The 23567-nt window shown below is 42.3% G+C and overlaps 1 protein-coding gene across 3 annotated transcripts in view; it reads left to right on the top strand.

The window, feature by feature from the left end:
- The first annotated feature begins 3646 nt into the window (after positions 1–3646).
- EEIG2 (EEIG family member 2) overlaps positions 3647–23567 on the top strand; it is a 28717-nt gene continuing 8796 nt past the window's right edge. For all 3 annotated transcript variants that reach the window (XM_086463490.1, XM_086463491.1, XM_086463492.1), the window contains exons 1-5: positions 3647–3885; positions 19088–19208; positions 19830–19859; positions 20361–20477; positions 21691–21737. In XM_086463490.1, coding sequence (XP_086319616.1) covers positions 3647–3885; positions 19088–19208; positions 19830–19859; positions 20361–20477; positions 21691–21737 — 554 coding nt within the window. The remainder of the gene's footprint in view (positions 3886–19087; positions 19209–19829; positions 19860–20360; positions 20478–21690; positions 21738–23567) is intronic.

The raw sequence follows: 23567 nt of genomic DNA, 5'->3' as shown, positions 1-23567 counted from the left end.
ATGATTTAATACTGTCAGCAGAGGTTAAGCTGGGTATGCTTCAGCTGTGGTCTGACTTCTCCTGTGACACATCACCACTTTGGAGGGCACAGATCACCTCACGGGAGCGGGGCTGTTACCTGAGCTTTATTTACCGCACAGCTTTAAATAGCCGTGCCACAAGAAGGCGGCGACCGTTCAGAGCGTGAGCAGAGAGACTGCTCATGTGGGTTGTACTAGACATGTACAAACGTATTTGGAGGACGGAGGCTTCACCACTGCTCCTTAAAGCAGCATGAGAGGTGTCATGATTACAGAGTTTGCTTACCCACATTGCCCTCAGCTCCCACTGAGCTCACTTGGTAGTTCAGTTTCAGACATCCAAATTAACCTCTTCCATGACCGAGATAGTGTGCTGCTGTGAGCACTGATCTGGGTACAGGTTGTAGCTCAGACTTTATGTCAGATCGGGAGCAGTGATCCACCCAAAGCCAAACCTGGGAAATGTTCCAGTGTTTTTCTGATGCCACTACTCTCAGGAAAAAGAGCAACGGGTCAGAAATACAAGTGCCCAGCAGGAAAATGGTGCTGCAGGAAACAACAGGCCGGGTGGATGAACGTGGGTCACGTTAGTACCACCTCCAACAATGCCAGATACGCTGGTGCTCTGGAGGATTTAAAAATTACAGAGACCTGGGCTTCACCTGTCCGTGGAATCATCTGTCCATAAAGGAAGTCCCGTGTCCCCCCCTTAAAGTTAACTCCTGCCATTTTGTGACTGAAATCTTATACGCTTCAGAAGAACAGCCAGCTTTTGAACTATTTGTTTCATCCTGGTGTAACTATGGTACTTTGAAAAACACCGTTTTTTCTTGAACCTTTGAGTTTTTGTACCTGCTTGAGTAGCATCCAACTTCTTTAAAGATTTATGAATTTCTCCTAAAATTAACCTCCAGAACTTTAAACTTGCAGAAGCTTCACGTCAATGACAACACTGGATTGTTACGTTACCCACAGTGTTTACCCTTTTTTTGAAAAAACTCCTCTGCTATTTTGAGACTCTTTTGATTAAAGACTCTAAATATATTTAGAAATCTATACTCCTGACACTTTTGACTTTGACTCTTTCTGATCGAGAAGGTTATACTCAACATAAAAGACTTTTTCAAGTCACCGGTTTCCGAAGGTAACTATAGCCCCTAAATACAGTCAGGCTTTTTCAGGTAAGGACCGCATTTGAATCAAACCTCACGGCGTACCTGGGCAACCAGCCCTGTCTTTGTTTCAGCCGTTGCCACCTAGGGCACAGCAAGGGCCAGCTCCCCCCCCAAGAGCAGGAGCACAAGGACACAGAGCAGGGGTCTCGCCCTCCAGAACCTGCACAAGGAGCAGCAGCGAGGCAGGTCCGAGGTGGTGCCAGGGGCCCAGCTCGGGCTCCAGCCCGGCAGCACCAGCCGGGCACATCTGCACGTCAGACAGGGCCGAGGCCAAGCCAGGGCCCACAGCAAGGTGCGGCCAGGCCTACAACGTAACAGACAGGCAGAGCTACCGCCGGGCTCAAACGGGGACAGACACCTCAGAGCTGAGCTTAAATGGGTCCCCTGGGCAGGGTGTGGGTGAGGACCCAGGTGAGGCTGGCCAGGGCTGCCACAGCCTGTCGGTGCACTCAGCTGTCAACTCCTGTAGGACTTCCTGAGGAGTTCAGGTACGCAGAGGGCCTGCTTGCCCAGGAGACCCCTCAAAGGGCACGTGCTAACCTACAGGCTTTAGTAACTTACGAAGGTTGTTGATCTACTGCTCCTCTCAGTGGCTCCTCTTTTCTTTACGGTACTGTATAATAGCTGGCCCCCTTGTGTTTATCAAACTTTCAACAGGTAATTTATTTGGTGTGCAATGCTATTCCTTCCCCCCTCCCCGGGTTCTTCAACTCTGTTTTTCTTCCTAGATCTTAATACACTGGACCTTCCAGCTAAATGGAGTGATCTCTTCCAGAAACATCTGCTTTTAGCAAAGCTCTGGAGTTGGTTCTTTAGCCTTGGAAGAAAGGAGCATCTTGGTACAACTTGATACCAGCTGAATACTCACTCCATTAGGTGCTGAAAAGCTTTACTCTCCATTTCTTTTGAGAGAGAGCTGATGAATCCAGTACCCAAAGCGTTGCCCTGTATGATATGTTGTGGGCTGGTGCAGTCTGTTAAAGAGAGAAGACTTTCAGAATTATTTTAGAGCAGACTGAAGAAGTGTTCTCAAGGGGGGAATTCCTAGGGCAAGGCTAAATGCCTAGATCTCCTCTCAAAGATGTCTTCATGTTAATTTTACTTTCGTTAAACAGCTTATTTCAAAGCAAAGCATTACTTGACATTCGAAAGTTTTGGAAGGAAGTTTTTGTTAGGAACATGAAACTGGTAATGGAGACAGAGCTACACTTGTAGGGGTTTTTTTACTGGAAAACTCTGTATGTAAATACTTTTTACGCCCTGCATGTCGTAGGAGACAAAAAGCAAGAGCATTTCTCTTTCACGGACTCCATTTGAATGCTTTTTACCCTTTAATCTCTTTCTCTAGGATCACGCTACAGGACAGCAGTTGACATTTTGGTATACTTAACCGCAGGGGTCGTTTGTGATGTCTGTATTCATCAGGTATGTATTCCACGAAAAATATTTTTTTACGTCTTCATCCTGAATGCGGGGCAGCTGTTAACTTTCACAAGCTGGAACAAGATTTCAGGGTCTTGGCATCACGCTGCATGCATAATCTTACAAACTCTTTTTCTTATCATGCAAATACATACTCGGTTGTTAGAAGCCACGCTGTGTGTTAGGGTTTTCTCAGCAACATTCTGTGCGGAGGAAACTGATCTGCCGATGGAGGTTGCTCGAAGCTTGCTTTACGTCTTTGAGTCTTCTGGAACGGGTTTTTGAGACAAAGCTGTTCCCAGCAGAGCACACGCTGGTGTTGAACCAGCCGTTACACAAAAGAGCGTTGCATGTGTGCTGCCACAGGACTGTTCTTTAATGTAAACACAGACGTGTGCATTCCTCCTCTACCAGACTACGAGCATCTGTTGCTCGTGTCAGAAGCGGAGCTCGCTGTAAATTACAGGCTGAACTGCTGGGACGGCCCTTGAATTACAGTAGGAGGAACCCAAATTCAGAGTCGAAATTTCGACGTCCGAACGACGTTTTGTTTTGCTAACTTTCTTTGAAATAACACATGCAACAGACGTAATGTTAGCAGGACAGTCGTTTCCCCTGGCGGGGCACACACCTCCACCCCCCCCACCCCCCCCCCCCGGCAGTGTCCCCGGGAGGCGGGAGAGCTGCCGCGGGGCGGGTTGCACAAGCTCCGCTCCGCCGGGGCCGCGGCCACGTCTCTCTGCCGGACACCCCCGGCGGCAGCGCAGGACAGGGGCACGCCGAGCTCCCGTAACTGAACGGCCTTGCAACGGCACCGGCCGACTCCTCCGCGGAACGCCGCCCCGGCCGCTCGGCAGTGCCGCCGGAGGGCCCCCGCGGCCGCGCCCCGCCGCCAGCCGTTGCCGGCCGCGGGCGGAGCGGAGGCGGGCGGGTTTGAAAGGGAGGCGCCGGCTGCCATGTAAGCGCTGGCCGGGCGGCGCCGCGGCCCGCAGGGGCTGAGCTGAGAGCGGCCGGCCCTCCGGCCCGGCATGGGAGCGGAGCGGGGCGGCCGGCGCGGAGGGGAGCTGCCGCGGGGCGCTGACCGGGCGTGGGGGCGGCCCCCGGGGGGCCCCCGGCCCATGGCCTTCATCATGATGAAGAAGAAGAAGTTCAAGTTCCGCGTGGAGCTGGAGCTGGACGAGCTCTCCTTCGTGCCCTTCGTCAACGGCATCCTCTTCTGCAAGGTGCGGCTGCTGGACGGCGGCAGCTTCAGCGGGGAGTCCTCCCGGTAGGTGCCTCCGGGGCGCGCTCCGACGGGCTCCCCTCGAGTCCGCACCTCCGCCGAGCCGCGTCCCCTCCGAGAGACTGGACGGGCGGCCGCCCCTGCAGCCCCCTCCGCCCGCTCCTGCGGGGAGCTGGAGCTCGGCCGGCCCCCGCCGTGCAGCCGCCGTCGGCCGGGGGTCTGGGATCGAGGAGGGAGGGAGCGGCCGCCCCGGGGCTCTTGGCGCTCCGGTCCCCAGCCGGGGCCAGCGCCGGCGGCGGCGGGCGCGCTGCTCGTCGTTCCGCTCGGGAAGGGGAGGGGGCCGGGCGTTCAGAGCCCCCGCGGTGCGGCTTGTCGCCGGGCGGCTGGCTCCCCTCGTCCCGCCGGCGGTGGAACAGACGTGGGAGCACTTGCCGTCTGCGCGGTGCTCGCTGCTCGCTGCTTGGAGCCGTAACGTAATTTAAGTATCGAGGCTCTTAAACACCGAGTAACAGGGGAAAAGGTTCCATGGGCGGGTGAGGGTTGTCCTGCAGAAGCCGGTCGCTTGGGCCATAACGCCTCGAGCTCTGAAGCCCGCTGATCGTACGGGCCACCGGCGGGGAAGAAATGGCTTGCCACTGAGTCTGGAGCCAGAGCTGTCCCCTGCGAGTGTGAGTCGTTTTACTCCGTCGGACACTGGCTCGCTGTGTTTCATTCTGTGGGTATTTACCTGGAGAGTTAACCTAAGCAGTTAGATGGGAAAGTCCTCTCTTGTTTCCTGTGTATATTCAGGTCATATGCGTTATTGACTTTATTGTGCTTAACTCTGCAGTGCAAGGGCAGCAGTAGACAGGTGTCTCTTTTTTTTTTTCTTTTCTTTTCTTTTCTTCTTTCGTGCCTCAGCAACAGAGCCGTCCTCTGCTGTGAGGGTGGCTTCCCGATCCGCTGGTAGCAATGGGTAAAGAGAGTGCAAGTGGGTTAATTTTTTTCCAGGTACCAGTCAGAGGCAGAACCTTGTCAATAGGAAGGGTGTGCTGTGGCTTCAGGTCTGGGGAGGAGGAGGCTACCCTCCCATTACACTTGTCCATGTTGCAGGGGTTATTATATTACTTTAATGTTATTACGAAAAGGATTTACCGAAAAATGTCTCATAGAATTCTGGGAGCAGACAGAAATGAGTAATAAATCTAGGAATAGTCAGTTATTTTCTTATTAAAATACTGCTGTTACAGAGCTTGCTAAATGATCTGCTTTTGATTCTGTAAATAGAATTAATCAAGAAGAATAAAGAGCATAAAAATGGAACTTTGGCCTAAAACCTCTGTATTTAACCATTCCGTTATACTAGCATGTATAATTAAAGATTAATTTTTCTTCTCTACGGTTGGAGGGTCTTCAACTCATCAGTGTTCTGTTCTCATTTCAGGTCTCTTTTTTAATCTTCAACATTTTTCTTGTGAGCGACTTCTTAATGAGTAATAGAGGATGATTACGATGATAATCACGATTTTAGGCACTAATGTGCCATTACTGGGCCAATGCAGCCCTTGCTGCCTTGAATTCATTTTCACAGGCTGACATACATCTTCTGGATAGTATCTCAGTTTTAAAGGAGTTGATTTCAACTGAGCTGATGTTTTGATTCATTATTGTGATCTTAGCCTTTTCTGCCTTGCCTGTTTATGATGCTAAACTGGAAAAGATTGAAAGCGTACGTGCATATCGTTGTGAATGTGAACAGTGTATTAGAGTGAAAGATGCGTGATAGGAGGTAGTATGTGTACGTAGGAAGTGTCAGTGGGAGCGTGACGATGAAAAAAATTGTGTTGAAGTATTGTGTTGGAGTCAAAGAAGCTTTGAAATTCTTCCATTTTCTTTTTCTGGGGGTATGGCTTAAAAATAAGAACAGCAGTGAAACATATGCTGGTATATCAAAGACCCTGTGAGCATAACTGGTCCATTCCTGCTGGACTGAGAATTCTTGAGATATGCTGGTAGGAAGGTAAAGAATTCTGCAGTGATCCTTCAGTGCCAATTTAGGGAGTGCCTTTGCTCTTGGCTTAAGAATTAACAGATGGGTTTTCACAGTGGTGATTCAGCAAAGGTCTGAATAAATAAGGAAGAAATTCCGTTAACATCAGAGTGGCAGCATTTCAGAACTTGTCAGTTGCAAACCTTTTTTAATGGCCATCATCTTCGAGTTGCATGCATTTATTAATTTCACTGCGAGCTGGCAGTTATACTTTAAGGAAGCAGTGATCTTTGTAGAGTTATAAAAGAAGTTTGAAGAACTCCATTGTGTTTCAGAAAGTAATATTCAAACTCATGTCAAATATTGTACAATACAGGGGGAAACTGAGCATGTCTTCTTAAAAGCTCTTATTTTTGTTAGTGACTGAGGTCTAGTAAACTGTAATTGTGGGGGAAGAAGATATTGAGAATTAAGTTCTCAGGCTGGTGCAAACCAATACCCTCCTGCTTCTTGTCTTTGGGAAAAAGAGGGGAAAAAACCCAAAGCAAACCAAAAAAAAAAAACTAAACCAGAAAAAAAAGGTAGTCATATCAACAGGCTATAAACCAGGCTAACACTACTAGCATTTTATTTCTGAAGCTTATTCATTGAGAAAGAAATGTCATAAAAACAGGCTGGCAGCATTGGAATAAAGGCCTGTGTACAGTCAGTTGTACTGAAAACAGATTCAAGCGGTCATTTTTCCAGCTCTGCGTGGATCGTGCTGCATGAATGATTAAAGCCCTGATCCTGCAAGCAATGTGATACCTACATCATCCCTCTGAATGTTGAAGTGGGATGAAAAGAAGACAGATAAAAGTTCAAGCTACTGAAAAATATTCTTTTCGCTTCTTGCATCTTTACTGAGAGAGACATGCACAGGAAATATGTCATGAAGACATGGTCCATGTTATTGGAGACTTGTCAAGAGTCCAGCTGCTTTTCTGGCTGACACAGATGTCTGCCTGAAGTGTATAGAAGTTCTGTGACCAGATAAAACCAGCCTGTCCAGTGCAGCACATAGTGATCTGGTTTGTGTGTAAATAGCAACTATATTAATTGTTTACACATCACTGTGGGTTTGTGCGTTTGTATGTAGTTTTCTAGAACTCCAATTTGAAAACTTGTGTGAAACTTCCCCATGCATATTTGTGAATATTTACTGTAGGAAAAGAAAATTCTATCTTATAATGTCAATATTTTGATCAAAGGACATTGAACAGCCAAGTAGTAGCAGTGTTTAAACTGGGGGGGAGGGTTGGAGTGTGTGTGCAAGAACAGGGCCCTGGAATCCTAGGGGGAATGACTGGGTTATAAGCTTTGACTCTACAACATGGAAAACCTTGAAGGACTGGTGGGGGAGGTTTTGTCTGGTTGTTTTAGTAAACTGCCAGTCAGCCATAGAGTGTAATTCCTGCACTCCCCTTTTTGAAATTGCTTTCTAATGTGACTTCTGGATCTTTACAACACTATTTTTAGATTTCGTTTTACAAAGGTTGGGTTTTCAGCAAATAGACTGTGGATGTTTGCAAAGATTCTCTGATTATGTTAACAAACCACGTTCTCATTTAGAAAAATTCTAGCTTAAGCCTGGCTTCCTATGTGGAAAGGCACCTTTCCGCATTTCTATCTTTCCCTGCGCCAACGATAATAGATCTCTCTCTTGGGCATTGGATACATTCATAAGGATACTTGAGCAGATTCCAGGGTACCGTGTGCCTGTACACTGCCTGGTCATAAAATACTGTGCGCACAATGCCTGTGGCACCATGAAAGGACCGAAGATTATTCCAGGGATGAAATTACACCTATGAATATTTTGAACAGAAAAATACTGTTTTAAGGTATAGACCTATTTATTCAAGGCTAGCCTACTGCAGACATAAATATATTGAAACTGCCCTCATTTTAAGAGGCTGAAGAAATAATTGATGGGCCCCCAGAGTAGATAACTGCTCATCGGCTGAGTTGTTGCTCAACCAGCAGCAAAAGAACAGATGGGATATGAGGAAATCAAAGAAGTTTTGGAAAGTAAAGGATCTTATTTCTTGAGGGTGTACTTTGAATGCTGTGCTCTATAGATTTAGGATACAGTAGCTGCAAGCCTGGTAGTTACATTTTTAGCTTGATTTCCACCAGCACCCCACTCAAGGGAAGGACTTTGTTGGTGTGTTCTCATGACTGCAGTCTTCAGTTTGGTCGTATTCCCCTGCCTTTGAGATCTGATTTCTGACACTTCAGACTGCTGATGTTCCCTCTTTATTCTTTTACAAAACAACTTTCAGAACTAAGCAGCTGATTATGATCAGTATCTGTGTGACAGATAGAGATTAGGGGCGGCTGAGAACTGTAACTTCTTCATCAAAACATTTTATTCTCCAACAGATCCCAGGGAAGTGTTTTTTTTAAGTACAACACACTCCTGAGAGGCAGTCTCTGAGGTTTTGTGTTACTTGCATTAATATATTCTTATTCCTAATAGATACAGGATAGAGTATGTGATCGTCTTCTGTAGAAATTGATTTCTTATCTTCCAGATAATAAGTACTTTTTACTTCTAGTGATGCTTGGCTACCTCCTTCTCAACTGCCTAAAACTACATCTGTTGTTTTGTTACTCCAGCAAGTACATTTTCTGCCTCACTGGACTCTTCAAATTGCTTTTTAACCATTGTTTTCCCTGTCACTGCTATTGCATTTCAAAGGGAAAATTTCTCCCGATAGTAACACAGCTTAACCAGCTTTCTGTTTTTAAACAAAAGTACTTGTTAGAAAAACATACCCATCCCATGGAATTACTGTCCCTATCACTCTCATCCTCTTGCATGATGTGTGTATCGTGTTGACAGTCTTCGGAGTTGGTAATGGATAATGCTACTTCTAATAGCTTTTTTCAGCTGTAACCGAATTTGCAGTTGAATAAACTGAAACCAAGTCTTCAAGTGCTTCGAGGCAAATTGGCGGTGGGATACAAATCCTGGCTTGCAATTTTGTAGCTGCTCTTTTCAGATTCTCGAATATCCACTTAGTGTTTTCTCAGTTGTGAAGAGACTGCTGGTTGAGCAGCCTCCAGGCCCTGTCCTTCTCTGTAGAGAGGAAGAGGTAAGAAGGGGAAGTTCTCTACAGAAATTATAACTTTCTTTTTTTTTAAAAAAAAAGTGGTTTCTTTGTACCTCTTCAGCCTTTCGTTAATAGTTACAATAAAATGTGTTTAGTCAACAGATTTAGAGAATATGCTTGCGGAAGGTAATGTGATGTTACAAGGATTGGTGTGGACGTTCTGGATAGGGCTGAAGGGGAAGAAACTAAGGCTAAAATATGAATGGGGGAGTTCATGTATGAAGGTGGAAGAGTAACAGCGCGGAAATAAGAGGGATGAAGAAATCAATCTCTGAAATAGATTGGAGGAAAATCAAAGAATTAATCAAGAGTAAAGAAAATAAAATGATATCTGAAGAGGGTCATCTTTGGGTTACACTAGGAGATAAGCTGTTTGCAGAGGCTGCATTTTGCATAGGATGTAACTGGTTACTTCAGACATGAAAGGGGCTCATTGTTGTGGGACTTTTGTAACTCTAACTCTAACGGTAAGAACTGATAAGAGAAAGCGCAACAGCTAGCTTTTGGGGGAAGAGCTTTGCAGAAGTTTTACTACAGTGTATACTTTGGAGATCTTGCTCTGAGCTCTAATTCTGAGATGCATCTTTCTATGTGAAGGCTAAATTTAGCATTCTGGTTATCAAATAACAATTTAAAGTACAGCTTCGTATTTGAAGTTATATTGAATTTTTTTTGCTCCTTTGTAGCTCAATGTTCTTTGAAGATGATGAGGTTGGAATTAGTACATGCATGGGCAGCCTGTATGTTCCTGAAAAGAGATGCATGACAGGCATCTGTTAAAGAGGAGGGGGTGGGGGAAAAGCTTATATGTTTGGTGTGTCTGGCTTGTGCAGGAGAATAGGCACTTTGGTTTAAGAGAGCCGGTGGTATTGTTGGGTTCCCCCCTGCCTCTGACCCCAGCACAGCACATGGAGCACAGTATTTTGCTGTCATAAACTTGCCATTTGCAAGCACCATAGCACCTGACTGCCTTCATATTTTAAGGACTATTTCTATTAATGGAATAATTTAGGGTGGAGGGGAATGGTAGAGATCTAGTCCAACTTCCTACTCAAAGCAAGACTAACTTCAGTTGGATCAGGAAGCTCAGAGCTCTGTCCTGTCAACCTGAGAAAATCTATAAGAATGGGGATTCCAGTCTTTGTAGACAACCTGCCCCTCTACTTCACCACTTTTATTGTGAATGATTTTTCCCTTTTATTAATTGGAATTGCTCTTGTTATTGCCTCTTTTCCTTTCTCCGCTCCCCACTAAGAAACGTCTGGCTCCGTCTTCTCTCTAACTCAATAGAGATGACTGAAGATAGCTATTAGATTTTCCTTCACTTCTTCTTCAGATTGTAAAAATCCCATGTTCCCAAATTCCCCTGCATCAGGTGCTTCATCCCCGACTCCAGACCCTCATCTCACACCCGCTGGACTTGCTTCAGTTTGTCAGTGTCTTACTTCTACTGAGAGGGCCCCAAAAACCGACGCAGTGTTGCAGATACAGCCTCAGAAATGTTCAACAGAGGGGAACAATCACTTCCTTTGAACTGCTTGCTACAGTCTTGCTAATGCAGTTTGCCCTTCACAGTGGTAATTCCCTTTTATGTCTCTGCATTTGCCTGTAACCAGCAGTTTTTCATAAGTAAAAGTATTCCAAAGCAGCTCTATTTCCATGTGATGATCAGTTTATACATGTTTTATAAGAAATACTTGACATAAAATTTTGCTAAAGATTTAACCTGTTTATTATGAGTAAAAACATGTGGAACAGAAAATGATTTCTCTGTTAAGTTCTTGCATGTACTAAGAGCAAATTAACTGGGGAGTTGTGCACTGTAAACAAGTGGAGCTCTTCCTGCAGAGCCAGCTGTTTGCTGGTTTGCTTAGTGCTGAAATTTATGAAACATTGAAGCTCTGTTTGAAAATGACTGGTTTTGTTTGGGTTTTTTGCAATGCTTAGGAAAAAATGTTTTTGTTGGAGAGAATGTATCTTCTTATATGCCTCAGGCATGGAGGAAACACAGAATGTTAAAGGAAAAGTAAACTGCATTTCTTCTGGAATATAAGAAATAAATGGAAGCTTTGCAGAAGTTTTACTACAGTGTATACTTTGGAGATCTTGCTCTGAGCTCTAATTCTGAGATGCATCTTTCTATGTGAAGGCTAAATTTAGCATTCTGGTTATCAAATAACAATTTAAAGTACAGCTTCGTATTTGAAGTTATATTGAATTTTTTTTGCTCCTTTGTAGCTCAATGTTCTTTGAAGATGATGAGGTTGGAATTAGTACATGCATGGGCAGCCTGTATGTTACAAGTATTAAGTTATGAATATTAGACGCATAAAATTGGTACTGGTGTTGGTGCTCTATCTCTTTATTTGTTTTAAAATACCGGTGTTAACTTCATATTTCTCTATTTGTGTTTGGTTTTACTTCTGTTATCAACTTAGCAGTAAAGATTTTAGTTTAATTTGAAAGTGAAGGATCTCTCTGTTGGGTGATCTTGTTTATATTTCTGTTTGTGTGTCCAGTAGAGAGATTAAAAGAAAAGACACGATTAAACCATATTGTCCAAAACTTCATCAGTGTGGATCTAAACCAAAGACGACTACGGTTCTGTGTAGTAAGAGTAATTTTCTTCTGGGGTTCTTAATGCTTTACAAATGCCAAGCTACTTGGCAGATCCTGGGAGACCGAATAGTAGTGCACGGTGTTTTGCTTGAAAGCGGATCGATAAGACAGCCCCTCTGTCACTCTGGGAGCCTGTTGCATGGGTACCTGTCTCTTTCCCTCAGCTGTGAGACTGCACAAATTTTAAATGGGTAAGAGGGGTGCAAGAGGGTATTCTTCTCTTGAATGCAGAACCACTGTGTGTTCCCTAGTATACATGAGAACTGTATATCCGACAGTACCTTCCTAATGCTAAAGATAACCTAGGAAAGCTCCAGTCTTACTGCAAAGTACCTGAACCACTGAGGGCGCTGAAGGTGTTGCTGATAAACTGTTAGATTATAGGCTAATGCCTGAATTCCTGTCTCTGTCAGGTGGGATCATGACATTGCCATTCTTTCTTAGCTGCTCTGGTATTCTGCAGAAGAAAGATGTTTTGGTTTATACACATATATGTAAAGTATGTATGTATATAATATATATAAATGAATGGAATATTGCTCACATTTTAAAAGACTATTACCTACACTAAAAATGACTCTGTGTCACTCCAATCTAAACACTGTATGTGTATCAGAAGGACAGAGCTAACTGTATTAATTTTATTCAGCCACAGGTTGTTGAGAGGAAGCTGTTGGGTTAGTCATAAAAGTTCATATGCACACCCGCAAACGAGCACAGGAAACAAAGGCGGAGGAGGAGCTGAAATAATACCCTGCCCCAGCTATTCCCAGGCCTGTCACGGGATCCATCAGCCCATCAAAGGCCCATCTACACCAGCCCAGGGGCAGGTGGGGAACTGCAATTCTGGACTTGGACAAGGGGACACCCTGTCCATGCCCCTCCCTGGGCTGTCCCAGGAAAGCCTCAGCCCCATTGTCCAGGCAGGAAACCCATCACATTGAGCTAACACTAAAGCACCTTTTGGACTGAGGGGAGTTGCTCCAAAGCTCTGCGAGACACATTACGGGATGCAGGGGAAGAGGCTTGTTATGGGATGTTTAGGGGAGGAACTAAAGGTGGAGGAAGGGATGAATTCAGGTGATTTGGGGAGGAACGAGTGTGGGGAAAATAGAGAGGTAAGGGGATAAAAGGGCCACTTAGGTCTAAGTAGTTTGCTCGTTGGTACATTTGTCCAGCCATGCCCTGTCTCTAATCAGTGCAGTCTATTGTATCTTCATATTAAACTGCGTTCTAACTCTTTCCTGGGTGAAGGGCTCTCCGTTCTGTGTGCGTGGGTGGGTTCTGGGTGCCAGCAACCGGAGTCAAGACACTGCATCAGAGGGCCCGGGTGTCTGTGGTGCCAGCGACAGGAGAGACCTGAGTGAGCGAACGTCAGGGCCAGCCACGGAAGCGGCACTGTGGGTCGCAGGGGCCTGTGTGTCCGTTGCACCAGCAACTGAGTGAGTGAGAGTCTTGGTGCCAGCAACTGGCCTGGGATCCTGGGCAAGAGCACCCGTGTGCCCAGGTGCCAGCAGCTGGAAAGACCAGAGCGAAACCAAGTGCCAGCCACTGGGGTGGCACCAAGAGTCAAGAGACCCGTGTGCCTGTGCTGCCAGCACCTGGACCGAGCGCAGGTGTGCGAGTGTGTGAACGCTGTCAGGGATCAAGCCGGGCCAGCTGCCGAGTAGGTGGCATAGCCTGGGAGCCACGGACGTGAATGGGTCTGGCTAGCAGCCCTCCGTCCTGCTCAGCCAGAGAGGGGAGTGGGACGAGGCTGTCGGTGCTGGCTGTCTCTGCAAGCGCTCTGTGGCCAGCTGTGTGTGCGTGGTGTCGGGGGGTGCTCGCCGGGAATACCTCTTCAGCCTCGCTGCTGGGTGGAGCTGGGGAGCGGAGCTGTAGCAGCCTCACTTCTCTTGGGCTGTCTCATTGCATGATATATTTTCCCCTAAAAGAAGCAAGCAAAACTTAGGCAATATTGGAAAATTTGCACTTGCTCAGTGATAACTCTTCTAAAGGCATTGTATTCACGGTACTTTGGACCCTAAGAACCTGGCCATAACAAGTCTTAGAAGTCCAAAGCAACCCTCCCATCAAACTACCAGCTTTTAAAAATAACAATTATAACAATAATATTCCCATCCACCTCATGGAATGAAAAAGCTATTTTTTCCACAGTATTTAGCGAGTAGGTAACTCATGTTCTGTCTAAAAGCCGCAAGATGTCTAAGCAAACACCCCTTTCCTTAACATAAAGAAGTGTACTGACCCAATCGATTCTGAAAGTATTTCTAGAAGTAGTTTCATGTGAAAGCAGCCTGATACAAAGACTGAACGGCCTCCAATTTCTGTTTCTTTAGTGACCATTGATTCTAAAATCATTGCACTAGAAAAACAATCCATTTAACATAATCATCCCCATATGGCTAAATGTTATAATTGGCTATAACTGGTCTACAATTGTAGAATAATTCAGATAAAAACTTGACTAACAATTTTGTAATTAATGGAACAGCAGTATTTTGGTAAATGCTCACAAGGAGTTTTGATTTCTTTATTTCTAAGCCTCTCTTGCTAAAGCTTTTCCATTTGGCAAGAAGGGATTTTTCCCGTGACATTTAAGGTCCTTAGAAGTGATTTATTTTTGCATTTGTAGCTATTTGCTGAAACAAGCCATTATTCATATCCTTTATCCATTGGAAATGAACAAACTGCTGGACATAAACATCTTCAAAAATAAAAAGAGAGCCCATCACTTATTAACAAATTAGGATGAGGAGTTGACTGGATTAGGATTTGTTGTTTCTTTCGTGTTAGTTTTCTTGTTGATTTTTCTCTTGTGGATCAGACGAGAAAAACCAAGACTTATTCATCATCCTAAACGGCAATTGTGTGCAGTACATGAAATACATACAGAAAAAGTCTTGTCTACAGCTGAAATCTTTGAAATTTATTCAATGTGCAATTGTCCCTCTAAAGAAAAACCAATTTGTTAAACTGATAGTAACTTAAACTATACTTTGGAATCAGTTTGTCTTAAAGTATCTGTCTATTCATTTTATTCTTGGTTAGGTCTTACTGACAGCATTCGTTAAGTCACACCAAAGCCCTACAACCTCGTATGTGTTTGAATGTGTCTTAGTAACTAAGACATATTTTGATTCATAAAACAACTGGTTTTGCTTTGCATGTGGTAAAGTGCCTGTGAGGCTCATAGGAAGCTGACTCATAACGGAAGGCTTTCTCCAGCCTGCCCTGTAGCACAGGCGCAGTTGCCAAGAAGTTATCTGGGTTCATTTCCATAGTAACCAATCAGTATAACTGTTTATTTTCTAAAGGCCTCACACTTGAACTAAGAATCTTGTAAACTTTGATATTACTCTTTAAAGTTAAATGTTCTGATTATTTGATGGGGTTTTTTCAGCACAAGGGGAATAACTTGCTGGTGCTTTTCTTTACACAAGGATTACAGTCATTAAAATATGTCAAATTGTTCTTTATGTAATGGAATTGGAAGAACAGTTTGGGGGCAGGGGGCAGTTGGTTGGTATTTTTTTGCTGATTGCATACCAATGTTTCAAATATCTTGTTTTTTAAAACAATGTGCCAGTGAAAGAAACTAATTTTTTAGGTCCTTGTGAGGAGGAAGGGGTATTCTTGATTTTACTTGATTTTTATTTTTACAATTAGAACATCAGTATCTATAACTGAGGCCTTTTTACTGTAACTTTTACTTTCTTGTTCATAAGAGAACTTACAAACCTGATCGTTCTATTTAATGTTTATTAAATTATTTGCCTGAATAAATCCTGACCTGTGATATGAGTAGATTTGAGTCTTCCAAAAGCGCAGTGGTTTTGTGCTATCTTCCTTCTTGAACAGTGATAGCATTGTACATAGGAATATTGGTATGTTCAAATAAATTCAAAATCCTTAAAGGTTTTAAGGACACTTGCATTTCTCAAGCAGATGTTACTTACATGTAGCTTGTATTTACAAGCAAAAATACATTGAATGTGTTCACTAAATTATCTTTTACTATACTGGAATACTATATAACTGTACAATGTAAAGCTGCTTTGACTGTAGTTTGCTGTAGAGACAGAAAGCTGTGCTGGGAGGTAGACACATAACCTGAACCATAACGCTGAGTTGTGCAAAGATTTTGGCACATACTTGACCTTATGAATTTAAAGAAAAAAATGGGTTTTTAAAGGTATTATTACTTAATAACTGGAAATGTTACAGATGTAACTACAGATGTTACTACAAGGATGGTGAACAGAAGAAGTGATTCTGTTACTGGTAGTCCCAATGTATCCTGGGTGATAAGGGAAGGGTGATGACAACTGTCCTACTTGTATGATGAGCAGATGCTACGAGAAAGGATTTTCTGACGTTTAGGGACGACAAGTTGAACACTTGCAGTCTTGTAGCATTGTTTTTTAGCCTTATAATGAATAACAAAAAAATCTACATTGCTTCTAATTTCCAAAAGGACACTCGAGGCTGGACCGTTTTGCAGGTATTATTTGATGTACAGTAATGGGCAAATGCAGGTTCCCTGTGGATTCACGGCCACAGTTGATGTGCCTCGATCTGAGACTAGAGGTAGGGCTTAAATCAAAGGATTGTTAATAATTCTTGCCACTTGAAACTTAATAAAGGTTTGTATAATTGCATGCATTTTAGTATTGATTAGATATTTCTGATAAGACTTAATTCCAGTAACTCTTTGAAGTCCAGTAAAAGACAGCCAGCTGCAACAATCACTTTGTTTAGGTGACAGCACTTTTAATTATCCTCTTAATGTAGAGGTTTTTTAATTATAGCGGTATGTTAAAACGGAGATCTTTACGCTGTTCTGAAACAACATATAAAATCTGATTCTGTGATTATTTTTGTGTGTGTGTGTGTCGATGTGCTTGGATTTCTCTGGGAGGAATACTGCCAGCGTGCCAAAATGTGATGTTTTTAGTGAAAGAAAATCTTGACCAACTATATCACTCAGTTAATCGGCATTCAGTTCACCTTCCTGCTCAGTCTTTTTAGTCTGACAAGCTCCTGAAAGTTAGGGTAACTGCCAGCAGGGTTGAGGCTCCAAGCAAGTCTACTGTCTTTCAGTGTCAGTGCAGGCCTGTTGCTTCTGGTGCTCACAAGAGGACATTAGTATTGTTTCATAAGAGCTTCTAGCATGCTCCGTGTATCCTGATAGAACTGTTGACAGAAGGATCAGAGTACTACAATGAATTTAATGACTTAAGATAGTGACATAAATATCCCTTCTGTATTTGAAGCAAAAATTTGTAGTTACACAGCTCATGGAAAAGGTAAAACTGATTTTGATGACAGAGTTTTTGAGAGAAGGGGGTCTCTTATTTTTTCGTCTTTAGGATAAGCTCAAATTGTTACTTAGGGAAAAAAAAGAACTTAAAAAAAAAAATATGGAGATTTAATTTCTATGTTACTGGACCACTGTGATCTGCAGAAAAAGGGGGTTGGACTAGATGATCTTCAAGGTCCCTTCCAACCCAAACCATTCTATGATTCTCAGAAGATGGGTTGTCTTTAAGCACAGTGTACGAAAACTGCAAATATGCAGACCCCAGATACCCACACACTTAAATACCTGTGTTCTGCTTGACAGTGGATGTCTAGTTGACTATTTTCTTTACCTGAGAGTTAAGTAACTCTCACATAAGTGCTACAAGTTATTCCTACGCCTTCTGAGTGTACCAAATGTCAGCACTTATCAAATATCCCTTTAAGATTGTATTTTACTTGATGTCTTCTTGCTTGAGCCTGTTTCCAGTAGAGGATGTAACTATTAGTAGTTCGCCTTTTTTGAATTCAGGTTCTGTTTTGGATTTAAATAGCTCATATACTGCCAGTTTGGGATTTTTTTTTTTTTTTCCGCAAGCACAGGAAAGTTTACAACATAGAACATAACGGATAAAAGGTAGGTAGCTCATGGTGTACAGAGCCTGTTCCTTTTAGATCACATGCTTCAATCTGACTCACTGTTGTGTCATCAGAATCCGTTAGCCTGCTGTGGTCATTGAACTGACTCATTTTAGGCAGGCTAGTTTATTCCTACCTTTGGAAGTCATGGTGCCAGTAAGCACGGTACAGGCAGTTTCACCAGCACAGCCCACCAGAGCTTCTGCGTGAGCCTTGCGAGTCATCGTTTCTCCACAGGTGATTAACTCTGACTCCAGCTCATGCGGAAGGACAGAATTCTACCTCTGTTAAAGATGTCAAGCTGGGCCTTCAGTAATAAGCTGCTGTAAGAAGTTAATGTGAAAGATGCGAATGTACGTATTAGAAAAATGGAAGAGAAAGAAAAGGACAAATACTGCTTTAATGTGTGAACACTGTACTTGAACAATTAGAGCAGTAGAAGAAATTAGCACAGTTTCTCCACAGTTCCAAGTTCTAAGTTTAGAAACATGGGACTAGAAAAGAGCTCTTGATCATTGAGGCAGGTCCCTCAAAATCACCAGTCCTTATGTCCCCTGTTAGTGACAAACTGGCCAACCTTGTCTTTAAATACAGTAAGATTTTTTTTGCTCCCACTTCTTTGAAGGCTGTTCTAGAAACTTGCTCTGTGGTCTGAGACCTTGTAATTTTCAGTTTTAAATGGGTGTTTGATTATGCCTTATTGTGATCCTAACCACTTTTCATTTGACTTAAATATATTTGGTCTCTAAAGCATTTGAATTACTCTGTTTTTATTATATGTCATTTTTTTCTTACAAGATACAGGTGTTTTCTAGCTGTCTTCCCTGTACTTGTTCATTTTGGAGTCTGTTCTTGCCCAGCCAGAGTTACCCAAACAGAATAATGTGTTCCATTTGAGCCTTATATAATAACATTCATACAGCTGAAAGCACCCTACATTTTGCCTTTTTTTCAGCCGCTTCACGTTGTCAGGTTGTAATCCTCTTGCGATGAACAAATCCGTTCAGATATTAGTTGTCTTATTTTGCTCTCAAATGGCAAGCTCCCAGCGTAGCTGAAATTCTTGTTTGCCCCGAGTGCATTACTTTGTACCTGGTCATTGTACATCATCTCCTTTGTACTTTTCCAGGCTCAGATTTATCTAGTTCTGCTGGTATGGTGCTCCCTTTCTCTGTATTGAAAAATTACTTGTCAAAGACAATCTCTTGAGCACATCCCAAAGCTCAGCAGCTTGGAAGACAGTGCCTGGGAGCTAGTGTTCAGGAAGACTTCACTCTCCTGAGGCAAACTGGAGAAATCACAGTCTCGTTCCTTTGCAAAAATACGTGGCTGCTGATTTTTTCTGTAGGTCTAACATGGTGTTCAAGGTCTGAAACAGTTATTAGTCTTGCTACACATAGAGAAGAATGAAGGATGATTGTACAGGCCTGGGATCAGATTCTGCGTGAAGTGACCGCTCCACAAACAGTGAAACCTGTGTGTGTTCTTGAGCTGCCCTACTGCATTTCATGGTCCTGCATGTGTACGCACCTGACACTGAGCGGATGTTCTCTGTTTGCAGCGAGGTGGTACAGGCAAACTGCGTCCGCTGGAAGAAAAAGTTCTTATTTATGTGTAAAATCAGTGCCAGCGCCACGACAGGGATTCTGGATACTTGCATTTGCAGGGTATCTGTACGGAAGGTAAGTAGCTCTTTTTCCCTCCTCTCTTTCCCTGCACTTTCTTCACTTGTTTTGGTTTAATTTTTACATGTCTGATAAACTCCATAAAGCAAATTTTAGCTGCAACCGTGTCAGGCATTCTAGTCATAATTTCATAGTAATCTTATTAATTACCTTAGTTTGAATAATTCATGGGTTTTGATGTTCTTACTGAAAAGAACACTTACCTCAGCAAGACAACAAAGGAATCGCTCCTCAGCCTTTATAAAAAGTTAGCCCTTGATAGATACTTCTAGCAAGCAGCAGTACACTTGGAAGCCTTGAACTCTGCTAAGCACCAGAATTTTGTCAGCAGCACTTCCTGCCTTTGGGGCTACGCTCTGTGAGAGCCAAATGCCGGTCAGCACCAGCCACTCACCACCCCCCACCCCCCGCAAGGTGACAGTCTCCTGCTGGCCCGCACCAAGGACATTATTAATACTAAGCTCTAAATGACAACAGTACAGCCTAGCAAATGTGTGTTGAGCTATTTTAAAATGAAGATTAGTATTTGCTTTTCTAAAAAACCAAACCAAACCAAAACCCCTCAGTCAGTATCTTTAATGGCTTAATGGCATGTCTTTTTTTAAATTTTTTTTCTAGGAGTTAAAAGGAGGAAAGGCATATGCAAAGGTAAATGGAGCTGTATCTAATTTTGTCTATGAATTAGTTTTTCTTTCTTGTTATTTTATGCCCTTTTATAGTAATTCCAGAATAGTACTCTAACACCCGTGATTTCATTATGTGCACACAGTGGTGTTGGAACTCTCGATGAGTGTGTTTACTAAGTGTACAGTAATATTATACCACCAGAATGTTTCTTTCTTTCAATTTAGTATCTTGAAAGGGTCAATAAAAGTAAAGCCTTCTGCATGTGTTTGCTTTTAAAAATAAAGAAAACTCTCCTTGTTCTTTTTTCTCTTGAGACTTTAATTTTTAACTGAAGACAGATCTATGCAGAAATTGACACTCAAAGTTTTTCTGCTTTTTGCCTCGGACCACTCCTTTTAGTGGGCATCCTCTTACTCATATCTGAGAGAAACTGCCGTTGAGTGGTGCCCAATACTGTGCAAGTAGCAAGTACCTTCACTTGGTGATATGCTTACTACTAACTTTGTTATTTTCTCTTAACAGCTGGGATTTGCAGATCTAAATCTAGCAGAGTTTGCTGGATCGGGAAATACCACTCGTCGCTGTTTACTGGAAGGTTATGATACCAAAAATACAAGACAGGATAATTCCATTCTCAAAGTAATTTGTTTCTTTTATCATACTTAAACTAATACAGCTGAGAACAAGTGGTATTATTAAGCACTTAATGAAATTTAAAAGATGTTTGCTGACTGCTTTCTAGAAGGAAAACTATTTAAAGTAAAAACATCAGCGTTGTTTAGGGAGAATCATTAAAAACCATGCAGTCAAAACCAGACTTGTCCCACTCTTCATTGAAAAGGAGCTGCACAGCCATAAAAGAAAACCTTTCAAAAGGTATTCCTATTCTAAGAGGAACTGAAAAATGCAATATGGAAGCATGATGAAAAAGTTAATACACTCAATACGAACGTAGCAATTGGATCCTTAAGACTGAGCAGCTTCCTGTGCAGCTTTTCTAAGAGTGAATCTCTTAATTGGCTTATTTATGTATAAGCCAGTATCAACACCTCCATGAGTCCTGGAACTTTCCCTCTTCTATTTGATAGTAATCAATTGTAACAACTGGCGAGCATTGTTGGAAGAAACCCACCCTGCCGTTCCCTCACGTTAGTCCAGGGAATTTAAAAAATAGCATAAGCTGCATTAACCTGAAAACAATTACATACAGAATGTTGCAAGTAATTTTTTTGAAAAATTTCTTTTCCTACCAAGACCCTAGGACTAATTTCTCCTACTCCTGAGTACAGCGTTTAAGCATGTGCTTTCTGATTTCTCTAAGACAATCACAGGCTTTTTCCAGAAAACTTTTACTTGATGGCTTTGACCCAGCGAACAAGCTGTCTCAACACATTGTTGTCCTATGGCATTATTTACCTTTTGTGGTTTTACTTTATCTCTGTGTTAGCACAACCAGTTCTTGTATGTTTAGCAGTTTGCTAAACACCCTCAGCAAAGAACATACTTCAGCGCCCACTGTTTTAAACACTATTCTGTTTGCTCACTGATCTTTTAGATTCCCTGTCTCTTTACTTGTCCCTTGACGCCATTGTAACTATTAATGATTCTGAGATTCTTCTTGATTTAGGTATCTTTTGCAGAATCTTGTACATGCAACTACATTACTTTAAATGCTATTTTGTGTTGTTTGCATGTGTATTAAGAAAAAAGATGTAGTTTATCTGTATATGTGATTATGCTATTTTACCTAAATGTACGATTTGTCTCAAGTATAACTTAGTGATATGACCATGTATCACAGACCAATTCCATTTTTTTTTCTTACAGTGGGTTTTGTTTTCTTAATGTGTAGGTTTTGATCAACATGCAGCTAATGTCTGGTGACCCATGCTTTAAAACGTGAGTTTATAAAAAATCTGTGTGGGATAGTGTTTTGGTCATACATTCCATGTTCAGAATTACACTCCTAATCTGCATTTATAAATCTTTCCAATCTGGCAACAATATTTAAAAAAAAACCCAAAAAGGCACAAACAGATGGAGTGGTAGCTGAATAATGGCTAACGTGGTAAAAATACCAGTAGAAATATCATAGTTCTCCTTGCTGTTAAATACTTAGTTTATTTTCAAGCAATGAATAATAGCCTGTATATCTGTAATTAAAAAAAAAAATTAAAAACCCAAAGAAACTCTTAAGGGAAACTGTTCCTGCAGCAAGCTTATATAAATGTACTTGGTATGGAGTGATCTGACTAATGCTTGTGTTTGGAAAATGTGCTGCTACACCTTTTATTCACAAGTCTCAAATGATTTAAAAAATTTATTTAAAAAGAACAACCCAGAAGTGCGATATGATTTAGTACAAGAGAAAGCACTTACTGATATTTAGTTAGCAAAGACATTATGCAACTTAGTAGAAGATGCAAGAGGAGGAGGTAGCTAGCAAAACACACTGCTATATATTAAGGGTCCTTCAGCCTCATTGTCCTTAATCTGTAGTTAAGGAAATGTAGTAGTTTTGCTAGAGCATGTTAGCTTCCATCACTAACCATGCAACAGAAAAGTCATGCATGCTAGGGACAAACTAGTCATGAGTAAGATGAAACTGGTGCCTTCTTTCTGGACTAATAAGCCATTTTGTTATGAGGCACCCAAGCTTCGTGGATAACTAAACTGAAACAGTGCATTTGGCAAGCTTCCTATTTCCAGAGAACACCGCTGTCTCGCTAACCATGACTTAATTATCCTGATCAGTAGGAAGTGAAGAACTCTTACGTGTCATTTGTATTGTAAGAGATAATTTATAATAACCTGAAAGCCATTCATTGTAAGGACAGGCTTAGGCACATGTATAGAATCTGCTTCCATGAACACAGTGGGGAAGATTCCTCAATACTTGCCATGATTCTTAACGCCACTTGCTTTTCTGCAATTCAGAGGGTTGGTAGACTGGGTTGTTCGAAGTGAATGGGCTTTTCAGTTTAATGTCAATCTTTTCTAATTCTATATAACAGTAGATGGCAATTTTGTCTAGATCAGGTTTAAACCAACTTAGTTGTATTTTACTTGTCACGAGACGTTTGGGGGATGGGTTGATGAAATAATTCCTTCAAAATAAATTTGATCCCTTAAGTTTTAGTTTAACTCAAATTCTTTTTCAGTTCACTTCACTGACCACGTTATTACACTGAAACTAGTAGGAGATGGAGTTAAAGTGAGAGGATGTATTTTCTTCCCACAACATGTGGTTAAGCTGTGGAACTCCTTGCAACTACATGTTGTGAATACTAAAAGTTCAAGAAAGAATTAAGACAAATTCCTGAATGAAAAATTATTGAGAACTATGACATATAAAACATCATATGAGGCTTAAGAAATACCTAACTTGCAGATGAGGACATGCTGGAAGAATATTCAAGATATACATTACTACGTGCGCCATGTTCTGTCAGCATCTGCTGTTTGCCACTGACAGAAACAGCATGCAAGGCTAGACAGACCTTTGGTCTGAGACAACATGCTTGCTCTCATGTTGGCCCTTTCAAAAACCATCTAAGACAGTTTTCCAAGTATTAGGTATAACTTGAAAAGAAAAAAATGAGCTCAAGGAAAAACAATCTGTAAAATATTGCTAGCTTCACCCTTGTTACGTCAATCATAATTCTTTGTACAGAACTCTCAACTTCCATTTATACCTTCAGACCTTACGTTGGATCAAAGATACCTTCC

The sequence above is a fragment of the Leptosomus discolor genome, chromosome 3 (assembly GCF_034619465.1).
Source record: "Leptosomus discolor isolate bLepDis1 chromosome 3, bLepDis1.hap2, whole genome shotgun sequence".
Classification (NCBI taxonomy): Eukaryota; Metazoa; Chordata; class Aves; order Leptosomiformes; family Leptosomidae; genus Leptosomus; species Leptosomus discolor.
This window is presented reverse-complemented; position numbering and strand designations above follow the sequence as displayed.